This window comes from Lonchura striata, chromosome 8 (genome assembly GCF_050655825.1).
Source record: "Lonchura striata isolate lonStrDom1 chromosome 8, ASM5065582v1, whole genome shotgun sequence".
Lineage (NCBI taxonomy): Eukaryota > Metazoa > Chordata > Aves > Passeriformes > Estrildidae > Lonchura > Lonchura striata.
Genome location: NC_140710.1, coordinates 9,282,116 through 9,299,480, shown reverse-complemented (window position 1 = coordinate 9,299,480; position 17,365 = coordinate 9,282,116). Strand labels below are relative to the sequence as shown.

Sequence of the window (17,365 nt, the reverse complement as noted above, 5' to 3'; positions counted from 1 at the left end):
AAGATCAGGTTCAGCCCTCAGTGACCGCCTGGCAATAAGAGCAGACTGGCTCTCCCTCATTCATTCATGGGCATATCTGTTTTTAATTTCTTTAGCAACTCTAGTTCCCTTTCTAGCTTTCCCAAGGAGACTAGCTTGAGCTAAATCCCAATCCCAGCTCAGTGTCACTTAGAAGGGGAAATAAAAATGAGCTGGTGATGGACAGAGGGATGGCAGCCAATGCGTGCCGGGCGTGGGATCGGATGTTGCTGACGTCAGGCCCTGAAGGCTGCTGTGCCATTTCCAGCAGGTACCTTCAGCTGAGCTGCTCCCACAGCTGCCGAGCAGAGCCTTGGAGAGACAAGCCCATGGCCTGGGCTCTGCCAAAGGTAGTTTTGGGATGCTTTCTTGACTGTGCAGAATTGTTTTTTGTAAAGGTGACTCGTGACTATAGCTGCGTTGACTCTCTGAAATTCAAAGCGCCTCCAACACCCAGGCAGGCAGGAGAGCTGGCAAGTGTCTGAAGTCCAACGCCGCTGTCTTTCTTTTAAAGTCTCTCGTAAAAAATCCTGGGCTATATTGGTCCTGAACTTAACTGCAGGGAAGTAGGCCGTGACTTCAATGAGATATACACATTCCCCAGTCAGGTTTTGAATAAAGAATTTTATAAGTTTAAATGATCTAAGAGCCACCGAGTCCTGTGTGTGAGGGTTTTCAATGGCACTGATTCAGGATTAAAAAAGAAAAATGCCTCAGTTATCCAAGTGCTATATTCCATGCAGTACCCAGTCAAGCAGGCTGTTTCTTCTCTGGCTAAAGTATTTGCATACAAAATTAACCTGCCAGTTAATTAAACTCCAATTTTCACTTTTAAGGCAGATGCTACTTAGTCTAAGAATGGTCCCACAATTTATTTCTTCCAGTATTTTCCAAGAGCTTCAAACCAGATACTTAAGAGCATAGCAGGTTTAAATGCAGCATTACATCTACCTTACTGTTACAAATAATCACAACTACCAAGTACTCTGATAAAGTCAATTTTAAGTCCCTCAGCACTTTCATGGGCTTGTTTACTAGCCTTCTTTCTGATGCTCTCAATCTACTCTCTCTCTACATTGTGACAAGCAGAAAACAGATCAGAGGATTTCCAAGACAGTTACTCAGCTTCAAAAAGGCTGATGTACAGTAGATACCCTGCAAAGTGTAATATAAAGCTCTACAAAGTGTCATTGCTATGGAAACATGCAAGTAATCTGTGGTTAGGCCAGCTAACATTTTAATGACATAGTCCTCGAGGAGAGAAGGGTTTTCCCTTTGGAGATATAGATGAAGACTTGGAATGAAAATGTAGGCTAGCTTTGTTGAAGAGAAAAATTCACCCCAATCTTTAACTGCTCTCTGCTGTCTTACTCAATTTCTCAAACACTCTTCTCAATTTCTCTAACACATTTCAGGAAAAGCCTCAAAATCTTTCCCTCCCTCAGGAGTCCTGTACTTGTCCCTGCTGCATGAGAACCCCTCAAAGATATCTGTGAAAAAAGCACAGGCTTCTGCAGAGCTTTTGCAGCTGACAAAGAGGAGGGTCGTGCACACCTGCTGACAGCAGCTCATTCCCACCTCTGGCAGGTAAATTATCTCAGCTCTCCTGCCAAGACCCCTTTTGCAGAGCGTTGAGCACCGACGCCCTTCGAAGCTGCCCTTCCTCAAAGGGCAGCTAATGTGCACAGAGAACTGCTCTGGGAATGGGGAAGGAAGCGCCTTGATGGAATTATTGCTGGCCACAGAACCTCAGGCATGCTCACATTTGCACCCTCCTCCCCCAGAATAGGCCAGATGCCAAGGAGTAAGACATATTCAAAGAATTGAAGTCTTTCAATATCTCATTACAGAAAACAGCAGACAAGTTGGCAGAAGGCCAGGCAGGCTTCCAATGAAAACACTCCCATTATAGCTTTGCTTATGTTTCTATGAACTTTCATAAAAAACAACACCTTTAAGAAATATTTCAGTTTTTATTAATTGGCTTTTTTGATAAAGATCTGTTTTGTTTGAAAACTCCCTAGATATCTAGCTCTCTCCCACACTTCCCAATCACCATTCTACCTCCTACAACCTGACAGGCTTCTGCTGTACTCTGTTCCTCATGAGCATCCACAGCTACTGCACAGGTTAAAAAATTATCTGTTCTGAGGCACCTGCAGAACAGGGGACAACTGTGTGAAGAGGCTGGATGAAATTTATCATTCCTTTGGGCATTTCAGAAGCATCTTTCACTACTTTGCATTACTTCATGGGCTGAGACACAAGAAAAGGAAGATGCTCACAGTCAGATTAATGACATGGGGATCTTTGACTTCTGTACCAAAACACAGCTCTTCCCCTTCATTCCAGCCTTTGCATGAAGGTTCAAAGCCAAAAAACCCCTCAGCTTCCCAATTATTTTCACTGCCCAATGAAAAAACCTTTTCCTTCTAACCCAGAGCCCAGTGTAACTGCTGCAAAGCTACAGCAATGTCAGAGGTTCCATGATCAATAGGGTTGAGGTGACTGTCCCAAAATTAACATGAGGAGAATAAAAAGGATAGGTCCTCTTTCACCTACCAGGTATAATTAGCACACTCTTAATGAACTGGAGAGGTTTCAGAACTTTTGCCATGTTTCATCACTCAAAGGTTATCACTACCCAGCATCACATGCCTGGCTCACACAAGGAAGGGATAACTTTATCATGTAAAGAGCAGCCCCAGGCTTTTGCCAACTCTGGATGAAAGTCCATGACAGATATTTTATTGCCATGAAAATTTCAGATATTCACCAAGAATATTGTGCTTTACAGTATCAAATGTCAGGTCAAGAAGACTATACAGCAAAAGTAAATGTAAAGTCCAAGGAGCTAAAGTTTCCCTTTTTGCTTTCTAAGTAAAGCACTTCCTCATCTGCCTTCACAGAAGAAATACCATAGCATGTTTTCTAATCCTCCACAGGCAGAGTCTTTAGAACACTATTAAAAATACTCTTTGCTCAATATGCAGGAATAGATTTTCTGACAAGAGCAAGGAAAACACAAAATTCAGAATAAGCAAAGAACTACAGTGATTGAGAACGAAGAACTGGCTTTTCATTGTAGAAGAGATGGAATGAAGTCAGGCCCAAGCAGTGACAGCTATGGCTAGGACACATACCAAAGTCAAAATAAAAAGATCTTTTAAATAATAACTAATTTTAAATAATAAATAAGTTAAATCAAAACAGCTCAGGGCTGTTTTCCCCAGGTATTTCAAAGACTAATCATCCATCCAGATGTCAGGTACAAACCTCACAGGGGATCCAATTCACAGAAATAACTGGTGCTACTGAGAAGTTTGCTGCACAAGAGGCTATTTAAAAATAATAATACAGCTGCAAATGCATACGATTCTTGCTGCTCTAAGCAGCATTTTATTTCAGCTTACCACTAGCTCCAATCTTTCAGAGCAGTATGTAAAATTGTTCCTCATACAATACCTGTCCTTGTACTATGTCAAACCATTTTCTAGTTACCAAAGCACAAATATTTCAACACCACCTAAATTGCTAAGAGTGAGCCATCCAAATCAAGATCAAAAGGTGCATTTCTAAATCAAGACTCCAGAAGAAATTTGAAGGTAAAAAAGTATTCAGAGGGAATCTGCTGTACACTTTGTCATGAGTCATCATTTTTAAGAACCTTGATCTTGAAGGAAGTGCCACTGAGGCAGAAGTCCCTATCCATGGGATCCCACAAAGTGCCTCCAGCAAAAGGAGAGGTTCAGAGCAGACATGGAAGAGTCAAGCCTGGCCATTGCTCATGCTTAGATTTCATATCCTTACTCAGTACATGGTGATCCTAAAAGTATTTTAATTAAATCCATTTCAGAGCAGCAGCTTGACTTCTCTCACTGCCCCAAAACTTATCAGTGAGACTGGGCTGTACCCTTCAAAACTGAAAGGATCTTAAACACTCATCTCCTTGATTCAAGCTGCCTTGTATCCTTCAAGAGGCACTCTTGGAGATAGGAGATAAATCAGGGTAACGAAGCCAAAACCACCAAAGACTTCTAATTGGACACTTGGGAGCAGTTCCTTGGGGGCCAACAATTTAGATTCTGATAATGTCCTCAGGACAACTACACAGGGCAGAGCAGCAGGAGTACTGGACACAGCACAGAAACAGCCCGGGAAATTCAGTTGCAATGTACAAATTCAGGTTGTAACAGACAGAACTTACAGGCTCAAGTTCAATATTATCAATGAACTTCTCATCCATTTTATCTCTAAGACATTTTCCTGGGACAGGTGTTGAGTGCAAGCCCTACTGCTCACACTCAGAAAGCCCCACATGTCAACAGTGAGCCAAGTTTCCCCCCATTACAGCAAATTTTCTTGAACTCCACTGCAGCAGCTGTGCTTTCAGGGGTTTTGTTTGGGTTTTTTAAGGGGAGGCATGCAAGGAAGGAAATAATTCCTCCAAAAGAAAATATGATTGTGTGCAGCATCAGATTTTAGGGGCTCCAGGGACAAAGCTAGGATGAGGCTACAGAAGGTAAAAACCTAAAAAATTGGCTCCAGTATTCTTCTTTCAGGGATTAGAAGAAACCAACAGAGAGTTAGGAAAGGAAAAGGAAAAAAAAAAAAGGAAAGGATTATGTTTGGAAGGAGAAAACTGACCTGAAGTACAAGTCACAAAGTGACACTGAATCAATAGTAAAGTTTTTCTGTAGCAAAGGAATAAACAATATTAAGGAGTAGATTGGTATTTTTACAATTCTTCCAAACCCACCAACTTTTGTGCAGAGAAATGTGATGTTTTTGAAGCCATTTCCAGGTAACTATTTGTCATCCTCAGGACTATCTTCCTTTAGAAGTAACATTCCTATGAACTACCACTAAAATCACAAAAACTAGTAGACTCTGGGTGAATGCTGGAAGCAGTCACAGGCTGAAGCAGCTGAAGTATTTCATCTCCTTTTTCAAAGTGCTCTGGATGGAAGGCATCCATCTTGAGTGTGCTGCTGTACTCAAAGTCAGTGAAGATCCTGGATCCTGTTCAGCCAGAGGAAAGCTTCAGAGCTCATTGTGCTTCGGCATCAGGATTCACCAGGCAGCTCGTTGGTGTTCAGCAGGGCAGCTGGAGTCCTTTTTGGAAAGGTTTACAAGAGGCACCACCTGCCCTTTGCCTTTTTTTTTTTTTTTACTGTATGAATCCTTGTAAAGCTCCCTGTATATAGACATTTTTTTTCTTCAGAACTAGAAAAACTTAAGATACTGTAATATATTTACTGGAACATTGCAGTATCTTTGTCTGTTGAGTGGAGGACACAGCAAACATGAAGGACAATGAAAATATCTTCAAAAGAAGTTACATCCACTCACACTGTTTGGGGACAGAGCACCAGCTCAGTGCTGTAGTTTGTATTATGTGGAGAAGCAAATTCTCGCTTACTTAGCTATTGTGCAGACTTTAACCTGTCAGAAGAAATGTGATAAAAAGCGGAAGAAAAAAAGACAATCTGACTCATTTCCATAGGGGCACTTAGTACATGAACAGAGATTGTTCCTTAAGCATTACTCAGCAACCTACTTTACAAAAATGAGTTTTTCAAAAAATCCAGCTAGAACACACCTATGGCTTTAATGGGACTGAAGTTTTACAGCAACCTGTTTCAACACAGTTAACAGTCTTTCTGACAATAATAAAGCCTAAGCTTTAAAACACACAGGGCATGCTGATAAAAGTATTCTTTACTCTTCTCTAGTTCTCTGCCTAAAAAGTGACTCACTAAACAACCAACATGAGGTGATGTAAGGCACCCAACTGTGTTCAGTCCTGGGTGCAGATGTGTATGACCAGCTATGCCTCTGTTTTCCCAAGCTGTAGAGCAAAGATAAGCACAAACAGCTTCAGTCTGGAGTAAGATAATCATGCAGGCAATGGCAAAGACAGAAGTCAGCTCTACTGCTTGGGAAAGCAATAGCCCCACAGAAAACTCCAGGAAGAGTCTTTTCCTTTTAAACATGTGAGACTGTCAGGTACAGGAATAATGCAATATACAAAACTGCTTGGAACAACAATTGCAGAAATAACATTTGCTGCAAAAACACACATTGAAGAGCTTTGTTTCTTCTCAGAATGTTCCCTCATGTTTTAGTTTGCATAAACCCATAGCTTTAAGAACACAGAACTGAAAAACTCCTTTTAGAAAGTTCTGCTTCCCCAACTATTTCTACATAAACTGAAAACCTAGTAATAAACACAAATGTCAGCCTTTTAAGGCAGGATCTCTCATCTCAAGGAAGACAGCATTTCACTTTCTATTAATGGTGCTATTTTTTGTGGTCATGTATTTAATTGAAAACTGATGAGTGATATTCTTTAACAGTTAGAGCCATCAAAAAGAAAATAAAATGCAAGGAATGCAGAAGCAAGCATAAAAATGTAATCAGAAATAAAAGAATGGTTACAGAAATAATTAAATAAAAAGGCCAGTAGAGAACTCCAGGTGAAACAAGAACAGAATACAAGCATTTCACACCACTGCTCTCATAGAAGCTGAGACTCTAATCCAAACAATTTTCCCAGATATGCAGAATACAGTGAATGAGTCTTATTTACTCCCTGCTCTACCCCAAATTAGCCTGCACAAACTTCCCTTCTGTAACAGGGAAACTCTTAATCCCAAACATCTACTTTTTTAAAATATGATTTCCAGCATGATTTAAATTTGCACAAAAAGACAGTTGAAGTTACAGTGCTGCTGTTTTGATTACATGCACTAGTAGGGCTATTTTTATTTCTTTTTTAAGATGTGCAAAACCAGAACTTTTCTTTGATAAGCCTCTGGAGTCAGATAAGCTGAAGGACAACACTGACAAAGCTATTCAAATTTGCATCTGTTCTCCCACTGGAAAACTATTCAGGCATAGACAGGAAGTGTTCACCTACATCTGGCTACTGTGTATCACAAACCCAATTTGAGAAGCCACATTCAGTTTCCACTGTAACACTGATAATGATAGAGCACACCTGGTATCCCAGTAAACACTGCCCTTGAGCTTGGAACCCTGTGTTTTCCAAATTACAATTACAGTTATTGCTCCCCTAAAATAAGGGTTGTCAAATTATATATGAAAATAGAAACTATAATGAATAAATACAGTCTTTCCCTTGAATACTTGGAATACTTACTTTACTCATACAATGGCAGTGCTGCTTCTACAAAGCAGACTAAACTAAATAACAAATTATTACTCCCCCTGCTTAAATATTGAAAAATTTTGTAGCAACAGCATTGTTACAGCATATGAGGCAAGACAAAGTACTGTTCTTGAAAAAGACAGCTGGATCAAGTTATGAATGTAGCTGGTCATATTTCAGGGTTCAAACAGGTAGCTTCCATATAGCTTTAGGTCAAAGAGTTATTGTACTATCTGTTCATAGACAGGCCCATTCTGCACTAGGAAGCCTGCCTTAAACTTGTGGTTTTCTTCATAACCCACACAAAGGAAACTAAACTCTAATTTGTAGTTGAGCCCAATATCTTTGCTGACATCTGTATCAGAAATCCCAGCAGACCACTCTTACTGATTTTCATCCAACTGTGACAAAATGTATTCAGTGATTACACATTTTATCACCATCACAACTGATAATGTATCCCAGATCTACAGGGGGAAAGACATTACTTAGCCCTTCTAAGTTTAAGTGAGGCAGTACATAGGTAGTTGAGCTTTCAATACTCTGACAACTTTTGCAGTCAATTTGAAATCCTCTGTTCAAAAACTTCTGGCAGTAACAACTTTTTGCAGACCTGAACTACTGTTGTCAAATAAACTAAATTCAACCCAGAATTTATTTTCTTGTCTTTTAACATAGCAAGACCCACAGCAACAACAAACATATGAGTGAACCCCTGACAGTTTCCTAATGCCAGAGCCAGCACATGATGCTGCTACAGCCACAATATTTTAACTTAATCCATCATCACAAAGTTGAGAAGCTGTTATGTTAGCTGTATGCAAGTGATGGCCCCAGTTGTGTCTTTAGATACTGAAAGTTACTGGCTGCATGTAGTATTATTTGCCATAAAGAGATCCTCCCTTATGCCAGTGATGCATGTATAAATGCAAAATAAAATGTAAGCAGGAGTAAAAAGCATGAGGCAACAGGAGTCACCCTCTTGGTTGTCACCACTGCGGTTCCTGTGTTAGTTGTACTGCTCTGAATTCTGCTTTGTGACGCTGGCAGAGCTGCATCCCTAGTTCCACCACTGTTTGGGAAAACTCCTATGTCCCACTCCTATGTTTAGCCTAGCAGAAAGCTTGCAGTTCCTTGTTACCCGACTGCCTCTGCTCAAGTTGAGAAAAACTCAAGTGAGAGAGAGGCATTATTACTTTTATTCTGAACTTTAGAGCAAACCTTGTAGCAGAGAGGCTCCAGGACCTGCTCTGAACATCCATTTACACCTACAGCCCCGAACAGCAAACACAAGCACACTGATAAGCTGGTGCAGGTGCACTGAGGCCTGACAGAAGCTCCGGCTGTGCTGCAGGCTGCCTGCCATCACCAGATTTTATTTCTGCATTATTATTGGGCAAGGCTAAGGTGGGTATTAAGACGGCCTGCCAAGATAAATTAAAGGTCTACCGGCCCTTAACGAGAAGCAGTATCCCCACCCTCAGCTCGGAGGTTACGGGTGACACCGCACATTATGTTCACCTTGCTTTTGTCTTCTGCCTCAAGTTTAGATGCAGTAAAATGTAATCAGGGGCAGTCATGCGTGAGCCCAGACACTTGGCTCCCGGGATCCGCCAGTGCCCGGTGCTGCGGCACAAAACCCAACCGGGGATGTCTCGGCTCAAGTTGTGGGAACAAAGGAGCGCTCCGGCTGCCTCGGCAGCTTTGGGGGCTGTACATCGCTGTTCTGGGGGCTGCACATCGCTGTTCTGGGGGCTGCACATTGCTGTTCTGGGGGCTGCACATCGCTGTTCTGGGGGGGCTGCACACCCCTGCTCCCAGGGGAGCGCTGCCACCACACAGCCCCCCAGGATCTCCGGTCACCGCACCAGGAACGCTGCACCGAAAACCTTCACAAATTTTTGTTGGAAGCGGGCCAAATGGAGCTGTGCTTGTTACCGGGTGCAAAGGCAGTGACTTTATCCCAAGGCACGCTGAATGTTTAAGCCTTCCACAAATAAATTCCTCCACACCCCCCTTAGGGATGACCTATCATCCCAGGCCAGAAAACGCTTTCTGACCCTGCCTCTGGACAGGGAGAAAGCAGACCCACATCTGCCACACTCTCCCTCCCTCCCCCTGCAATTTAAAAGTTACAGTTCCACAAAATCAGGACATACACATGGGGATTATCCCATGCATCATTTCCAGCTCTGGCTCGTCTAGTTTAAAAATATGAAAGATAAAGTTACTGAACACTTCAGGGATCAGCCTGTAACATGAAGTCCTTTTGCTAACTGGTGTTTGGACTGTGCAGATCCTTGATCCCTGACAAGAGGGCTCCAGTGATGGAAGCATTGGCATTATTAATGATAGAAGAAATCTTCTTAATGTAAACTTTGACAGTCTTTGTAAGAATTTTACATGGCCAAATTCTTGCAGAAACACTGGAAAGTTGGGTTTCTAACCAGTTCATTTTGTCCAGCCCCTTTTAGTAGCCTCCTTGTACTAACCCATTCAAGGGGCGTTATTTTTTTTTAAATAAAAGCCCCACACTAATTGCTTTAAGTCACCTACAATGGGACTTGGGTTTTTGTTCATTTGATACAAGCACACACAAATACTTACCTCGTGAATAGTTAAAAATCAAAAGCATTTACAAGAAAGATATCCTTTAAAATTCACAAAAGCAAAGTGATTTGATTGAACTTTAGGCTTTCAGGAGTAACATCTAATAATAGTGTCAGCTATGCAAGAATTTAATGAGTAGTGACCAGTGCTGTGTGTTTGAGAGATCTGTCCAATTTTTAAAGTGCCAGAATTACCAAAAGAAGCAAGTACAGGTCCTTGAGATCCAAAAATCTCAGGATGATCACCTCCTCCCATTTTAATTAAAGTACCACATACCTCCAGAGAGAAAAATACAGATCACTGTGCTGAAACAAAGAGAATAAACCACACTTGCAGATACATGCCACGATTCAGGCACAGGTTGAAAAGCACATTCTGAAAGTATGCACCCCATAAAAGACAGCACTTGGAATTACTTATTTGCTATCAATTTCTCTGCAGGCTAAGACTTTTGGTGCATATTTTACTGTGCCTTCTGGCTCTACAGATCACAGACCTGAGAAGATAAAGGCCCTTCAAACACTTTACTGCTTCAGCCTGTATGACTCTTACAGGTATAGATACAGTTTCACCAGTACTCCTCTATGCTTACTTTAATTCATTTGCCAAAGAAAGACTCAGCCTCTCCTCCTCACAAGCCTTCCCTCCCCTCTTCAGACACAAAAGAAACTTTCTGCCCCATCTAAAAACTCCAGGCAAGCAAGGGATAATACATCTCCCCATTTTCAGCACTAGCAATCCATGGAGGGGGGAGGGAAGAAAAAGTGAATCAAATCCTTTTGAACAAGGTTATTAAGTGTTATCAAAGTAACTGTGCCTCCAGGGATGGATTCCAGCCTGTTCCCAAATATTATCCCCCCATCACCAAAACCCAGAGACAACACACACCTCATCTGTCACTGCTGGAAGGGAGCTGGGGAGAAAAGGGTATTGGAGACTGTAAAAGCGATTAAACTGGAACTGAATGGAGGTGGGTAAATCACCACCATCAAAGCGTTACAGGCACATAAAGGCACACAGGTGAAGAGGATAATAAAAGCGCTCCACTAGGAGCGAATACAGCCGAAATATACGCTTTTCAATAAAGGTTTTCAAAAAAGGAGACACGGGAGAGGGGCTGCGAGAAGCACTCCTCCTCCTGCCTCCTTTCATCTCCCAAAAGGCACCATCAATTGCTCTTCTCCTCCCACCTCCCCCACACACAAAAAAAACCCCCCAGTATTAAAATACTTTTGCCCAGGAGACAGCGGGCTCAAGTCCCTGGGAAGTTTACACAAAGTTAAACTACAGATATTAATTTTCACCCCCCTCCCCCTTTTATTCTAAAAGGGAAAAGTCTGCAGGAGGAGGGAGGGCAGGGATGGACGGCAGTCCCCGACCCGCTGCCAGGGGTGCGGGGCCAGCTCGCAGGCTTCGGCTCCCTACCTGGAGGGTCCATTTCAATGTAAAATATCAGCTCAGTGGAATAGGGCATCATCACTTCCCTCCAGTCCGTGTCATCGCGGTCCATATCCCACAACGTGTTGTACATCGCGACAGCCAAGTCCCGGTAGGGTTAGAAATAAGAGGTTGGATAGCTCGGCTTTTAATCGAGAGGTGAAGGGAAAAAAAAAAAAAAAAAAAAAAGGGGGAGGGATAAAAGAAATAAAGGAAAAAAAAAAGAAAGCCGAGAAGAATTCACCTCGCTGTAAAATAACACTTCTCAAAAAAAAAAAAAAAAAAAAAAAAATTTAAAATCGCAAAATTAAATTTAAGCCTTCACGCAAGTCACCTCAGCAGCTGCCCTACAGGAACTAAAGGTAGGTAGCAATATATATAATAATATATAGAGAGAGTGCTTCTTTTTGTTTAAAAAAGACACCTTTCCACAGGAAAGCCACTTTCCTGAATTCTTTCTAAAAATCGCCGTTTTCGGGGTATTTTTAAAACACAAGCCAAACAAGCCCCCCACAGGAAAGCCGGGCGATGGTGGTGGGAAGCAGCGGCTAAAAAGGGGCGATTTCAGTCTCTGGATGAATTCTATCCGCCGGCGGAGGACGCGCAAGGAGGCAGCGGCGGCGGGCAACAATACGGGCGGCGCGGAGCCCGAGCGGGGCTGCGCCCGCGGTGGGAGCGCGCCGGCGGGGCTGGCTGCGCGGGGCTCAGCGGCGGGCGGGCGGCCCGCGGCGGGGCCCGCCGTGCCCTGCTGGCGGCGCGGGGCGGCGGGCGGCGGCGGCGGGCGGCGGGGCCGGGCTCGGGGCGGCCGCGCTCGGTGACATTTTAAGCGGCTCTGAGGGGCCCGGCCGCCGCCACCCGCCTCTAGCCGGGGAGCGGGCCACGCCCCCCCGGCGCCAGGGGGCGGGGCTTCGCGCCGGCTCTTTAACCCCTTGGAGGTGAACGGGGGTGTGCGTGAGCGGGCGCTTCCACGAGGCGGAGTGAGGGGTGAGCAAAAAAATTAAGACATAAAGGGAAAAATGTCTCTTTGCGCTGGCGAGGCGGACGCACACATAAAGATTAGTATAGAATAAACGTCTGCTTTCCCCCTTTTCTAACTTTTATCCGGCTCGCTTTCGCCACTTTTCTCGACGCCTGTTCGCAGTGCCCCCCCCCGTGCTGAGGCGCGCGGTGGCGGTGGTAGGTCCGCTGGCTGGCCGGCCGCCAAGGGGCCGCCGCCGCGGAGCACGCGCGGGGGGCGGGGGGAGCGGAGCGCAGTTGCCAGAGCTGCTGCCTTTGTCTGAGGGAGCAGCGGGCGCCGGGATTGGCAGAGGCCTGCGGGCGGCTCAGCCAATCGGCGCGCGGCGGGGCCGGCCGGCTCGATGGCGATTGGCCGCGAGCGCCGGTTACTAAGCGGGACAAAAGAAGGGGAGCGCTGGGGCGAGAGCGGGGTTCGGGGCGCGGGGTGACCGGCCCCGCGTCCCGGCCCCGCAGCTCCAGCGCTGGCCCCGGGAAACTCCTCCTGTCCCCATCGCCGGCGGGGCTGCCCCCGCCCCGAGCCCGTGCGCCGCAGCACCGGGGCTACCTGGCACCCTCCAGCCCGGGCCGGCCGCCGTGTGGCGATGGGTGAGGCTTGTGGGAGACCCGGGCACCGGGGACCCTCTGAAGGTAGAGCCGCTGGCCACTTCCCCGGCGGGAGCCGTCCCGGCTGACCCCTCAGCCGCTGCACCGGCCACAAACGCTGGCTCTCCTCCCTTCTGTGCAGGGCCCTGGCAGCTGCCTGCTGTGTGTAATCTGCGTTATAACCTGCCCATCTCAGAGGGCACCATAACCAGCGAGCGTGACCCTCGAGAAAAACCCGAGGCGCTTTCTAGTGACATAACCAGCGGGGGGGAAAAAACAAAACAAAACAAAAAGACCACAGGGAAAGGCACCAAACTGGATGTCTGTCTCTCACCAGGTCTGGGATAAGGCTGAGCTGCAAACACACCCGAAATGGAACCTCAGCCTGCCTGGCAGCCACAGCCCGATGGGCAGCCACAGCCCGCAGGCACCGGCGGGAGGCAGAAGTGCAGCCAGCTCGGCACTCAGCCGCGGTTTTGGCGCGGCACAGCATCCTTAGAGAAACGCTGCTGCTGAGAAATTAAGGAAAAGTCCTTTCCCGAGAACTCCCAACCAGTGTCAGAGGCACAAGGATGAACAACTCCTTGATCTGCTGTGGAAATCTCAGAGAATGTTGGAAAATCCAACACCGAAGGTGTCTGCTTTATTTGCACTTCAAAGCATAGAAGAGCAAGTGACGAATAATTTGTCCTGCTCTGGCATTAGGTAGCAGCTCCTGAAAACACCCTCCTGGCTTGGCTGAACCTTAGGGTGACTGCGACATTGAATAACTGAAAGGCTGTACCCGATGGAAGAGTATGAGGGGAGATCTGAAGTTTGCTGATGTATCACAACTTCCACAGCAAGCAATTTAGAGCAGCCTGCTCCAGGAACAGAGCTCCTTGAGGGATGGATGGCTGCAGAAAAGCACAGGGCTTTGATTCAAGTCACTCACTGCACATAAATTAATTTTATAAACCCATCCACAAACTCTGATTAATCCACGATAACCAGATATTATTCCTTTTTCTAATTTTTAAATTAAATTATTGAGCTGATACCATGTATCAGCTCCAGCTTCTTCAAAGGGAAATGCCCTCCTTGGGAGCACAGCTGGCTCCCGCAGTGAAATTTAACTTGGTGCTTTGTGCACCAGGCTGCCCACTGGCAAGGTGTGGGGCATCCCACAAGGGTCGGGCCTGGGTGGGGGTGGAGAAATGGATGCTGCTTTGCAGGCCCTGCACAGCTAAAAAATGGGGCTGTGATCCCTATGGCAGCCCCCAAACTTAGATAAGCAGCTGTGGCAGAGAGAGGGAAGGAGGCAGACTCAGGTTGAAATTCATTTTCCCCCTTCCTGCACCTCATTATAAGTTCCACCCACATAAGACCTAATTACTTGGCTTTTATGCTGGCAAAGTGGATTTCATCCTTGCTGTTTCCCATGGTGGTTGCCTTCATTTTCATGGCGGCACTGATGGTTACAGCTTATTGATGTTTTCACTTTAGTGATTTAAAGCAGAATACATTTTGTTATTAGCACTGGTTTCTCTCATTGCTCCTTTAATCAAAGATGCAATTTAAGGCAGAGGATTGTGTGTAATGGTAAACAGTAGGATAATGCCTTGAGAGAACAGAATATTAATGTGTTTTTATTTCTCAAAACTGTGCTTATAATTTACCCGAGATTGCTTGGCTTCAAAAACACACATAGAGGGTGCTCCCTTTCCTACCACACTGCCTGCCTTGCACCAGGGATGAGCATGGTGTGCATTTGTGTGTGCCCAGGGGGGAGAGGGAGGCACATCTGCTGCCTTACACGCTGCTAAACCCCCTCTCCTTGTGCCTTTCTCACAGGCACAAGGTGTGAACATCGGAGAGCAGAGACAAAACCAGGAGCACACCGAGGGCTCAGGGATGCTCAAGGTCTGGGAGTGCTCCCACTGCCAAAACCAGGCCATGCAAACCCAGTACATCACCCCAAGATGAAAAAAGCTACATTCAAACACTGACACAAAATAATGGTGGTCAGAGTGCTGGAGGAGAGGTCCTGGTGCCCCACACTGAAGCTGAAAGACAAGAAGGGAGCTGAGTGCCTGCTGCCTTCCCAACGTCCTGACATCTCATGTCGACGGCTGTGCATTTGCTCACTTTCCTTTCCTTGGATCTGACAATTTGCATTTCAAGGCAAGATTAAATATTGAAGTTTTGAGCACTTCCATGTGCTTCAGGAGGAGCTGAACAGACCTGCAGTGGAACAGACTGAACACAGAAAAGCCATTTGTGCCAAACTGCTTGGTTTCCTCTTTGCCGAGCCATGATAATGTGATATCCGACAGCTGAATGTAGGCCACAACAGGCTTTTATAGTTGGAGGGCTGCAAGAGGGAGGGGGGCTGGATCCACAGTGCTGCCAGCCAAATGCAGAAAATGATGAGAGACTTTTGGGGCGGGCTGGAGACTCCTAACCACTCCTGAGATTCAGATATTAGCTGCACTGTTAACACAAGCTCAGGGCCTGCTGGAGGGGAGCTTGGAGAAGGTAGGGCTGCATTCACATCAGCAAGGACAACTCCCTGGCCATCAGTAGATGCTACATGAAATTACTGGCCTTTTGCTGCACAGACACTGTTTGGACGATGTGCTGTGACTGGTGGCCAGCTTCCTACAGGAGCAGGCACACCTTGCAGGGAACAGCACAAAAAGAACAACTAGTTATTGCAGTTTGGTTTAGTTAGCAGATTCTCCCTGCCTGTTTCTCAGCTCCTGGCGATGAGGAGACGAGGGAAGTTGTGAGGGTTTGTCTGCTTTGGCTCAGATGCTGCTTCTGGGGTCTCAGTGTGGCTCAGTAAATCAGAAACCAACCCCAAGGTTTGCTGGCAGAAGAGGGGTTGGGAATGGCAGAGGTTCATCCTGCCTTTCTGAACCACGGGGACAGTCCAAGCACCATCTTCCCCTTCAGCTGTACAGTCTGAGCCCCAAAAGTACCACAGAGACCACAAAACTTTTGCCACAGATTAAGAGTATTAATCCCTGCAGGGGTGAAGCAGCAGCAGTTTGCTTCCCTGCATCCTCCAGAACCTTCATGTGAAATGTAATGGGTGTTTTTAACAAGGACTGTGCTTTCTCTCTCTGTTTTATAGTCATTTTATGTCCTAACAGGCTGCAAAACAGTTGCTTCACTCCACCCCAGATGCGGCCACATTTCTGTGGTGAAGAAAACTCTGGCAAGTGTGCCGAAGTCGGGGGCTTTGGTTTGAAAATTATACATTGCATTAAAAACCTGTATTAAAGAATAATATGCGGTCTGCAAAAAACTTTCAAATGAAACACTTCAGTGTTAGGAAGTGTCTTATTTACGGCAGTGAGAGCAGCTTGTGCCCTTTTCCCTCCCCTGTCTGCTGGGTAAGGAAAGAGTTTGAAATAAGGGCTCATGTCCATAAAGGTTGGAACACAAGGCATGCACATAGAGCTGAGCTTGTGAGGAATCATACATTAGGCATTTCCTAACTTAAAAGCACTTGGCTTTGCATTGTAAACAACATTCTTTTAACATAGGAAATAACATTTTTAAAAAAATAAAGAGAAAGATCTTTTAAATAAATGTCTACAATGTAGGTTGTTGCAGCTGGACCTAAGGTATTCCTCAGCAAGGCTTGGACTGGCCTTTCCTCACTGCTCCAGAGGCTTCTGCCCAAAAAATTGCAGGAGTAACGGTCTGGGATGGAAGCAGAGAGCTGCTCTCCTGCAAGGGGAGAGGAAGTGTGTGTGGCTTTTGCAGCTGGACAGTGGATGCCAACCCTGTGCTCTGCACATGGGTGTTTGGGGTGGACACATCTGCACCTGGAGGGTGCCCGGGGTGGAGGAGGGGGTGGGCACGGGGGGGTGAGGGAAAGGGCACGCCGCACTGAGCTGTGCTGAATTGCTGCTTTGGCAGACAGCACCGGGCCAGCTCTTCAGAAAGTTCACGTTCAGTTATTGTTTTGACAGGCTGCCAAAGTTTTCCTGAGGAATGCAGGCAGCAGAAGGGAAATGGTGATTTTCAAACTTTTTTTTTTTTTTTTTTTTTATAACTCAGCCAAACCAAAATGGAATTTCATGGGAAAAGTGAAAGGTACATCTCTAGCCTCGGGGCATCGTTGCTGCCAAGTTTCAGGGCCTGGCTGCAGACAATGGAGGTGTCGGAGCATCTCCAAAGCTGTGCACCCTTGCACGCACTCACATGTGCTCACGCACACTCACACACACGCTGAAAGCATCTTTTAATGCTCCCAGAAAACTGACATTAACCTGCAGCGCTTTAAAAAGTGTATGCGTGGTGTAAAAGCAGGCGACAAAGCAGCTGATGAAAGGTTTGCGGCTTGGGAGGACATTTCGGTGCTCTCCCCACCCCAGTCCTGGCGTGCAGCCAGCCATGGGGGCACCGCTGCTCTCCACATGCTCATCACTAGGTCAGTCCCGGAGCCACGGGGTATTTTTGCAGGTCTCCCAACCCCTAGGAAGGGCAGGAGGTTGTAAGCTCCCCTCCTCCTCCTCCTCCTCCGCAGAGGAA

The 17,365-nt window shown here is 45.9% G+C and overlaps 1 protein-coding gene and 1 long non-coding RNA gene across 4 annotated transcripts in view; one reads left to right on the top strand and one right to left on the bottom strand.

Annotated features, from left to right (window-relative positions):
- Positions 1–17,365, bottom strand: part of PIK3R3 (phosphoinositide-3-kinase regulatory subunit 3) — a 77,253-nt gene that overhangs the window by 20,695 nt on the left and 39,193 nt on the right. The window contains exon 1 of one of the 2 annotated variants that reach the window (XM_021528713.3): positions 11,228–11,935. The exons of the other annotated variant lie outside the window; for it this stretch is intronic. Coding sequence (XP_021384388.1) covers positions 11,228–11,333 — 106 coding nt within the window. The 5' untranslated portion in view covers positions 11,334–11,935. Of the gene's footprint in view, positions 1–11,227; positions 11,936–17,365 lie in introns of those variants that run through there. 2 annotated transcript variants of the gene reach the window in all.
- Positions 12,142–16,440, top strand: LOC146766742 (uncharacterized). Of its 2 annotated transcripts, none has more exons than XR_014956864.1 (2): positions 12,142–12,223; positions 13,176–16,440. It is a non-coding gene; the product is annotated as an uncharacterized LOC146766742 (long non-coding RNA). The 2 variants fall into 2 exon arrangements; XR_014956863.1 differs by lacking the exon at positions 12,142–12,223 and adding an exon at positions 12,232–12,841.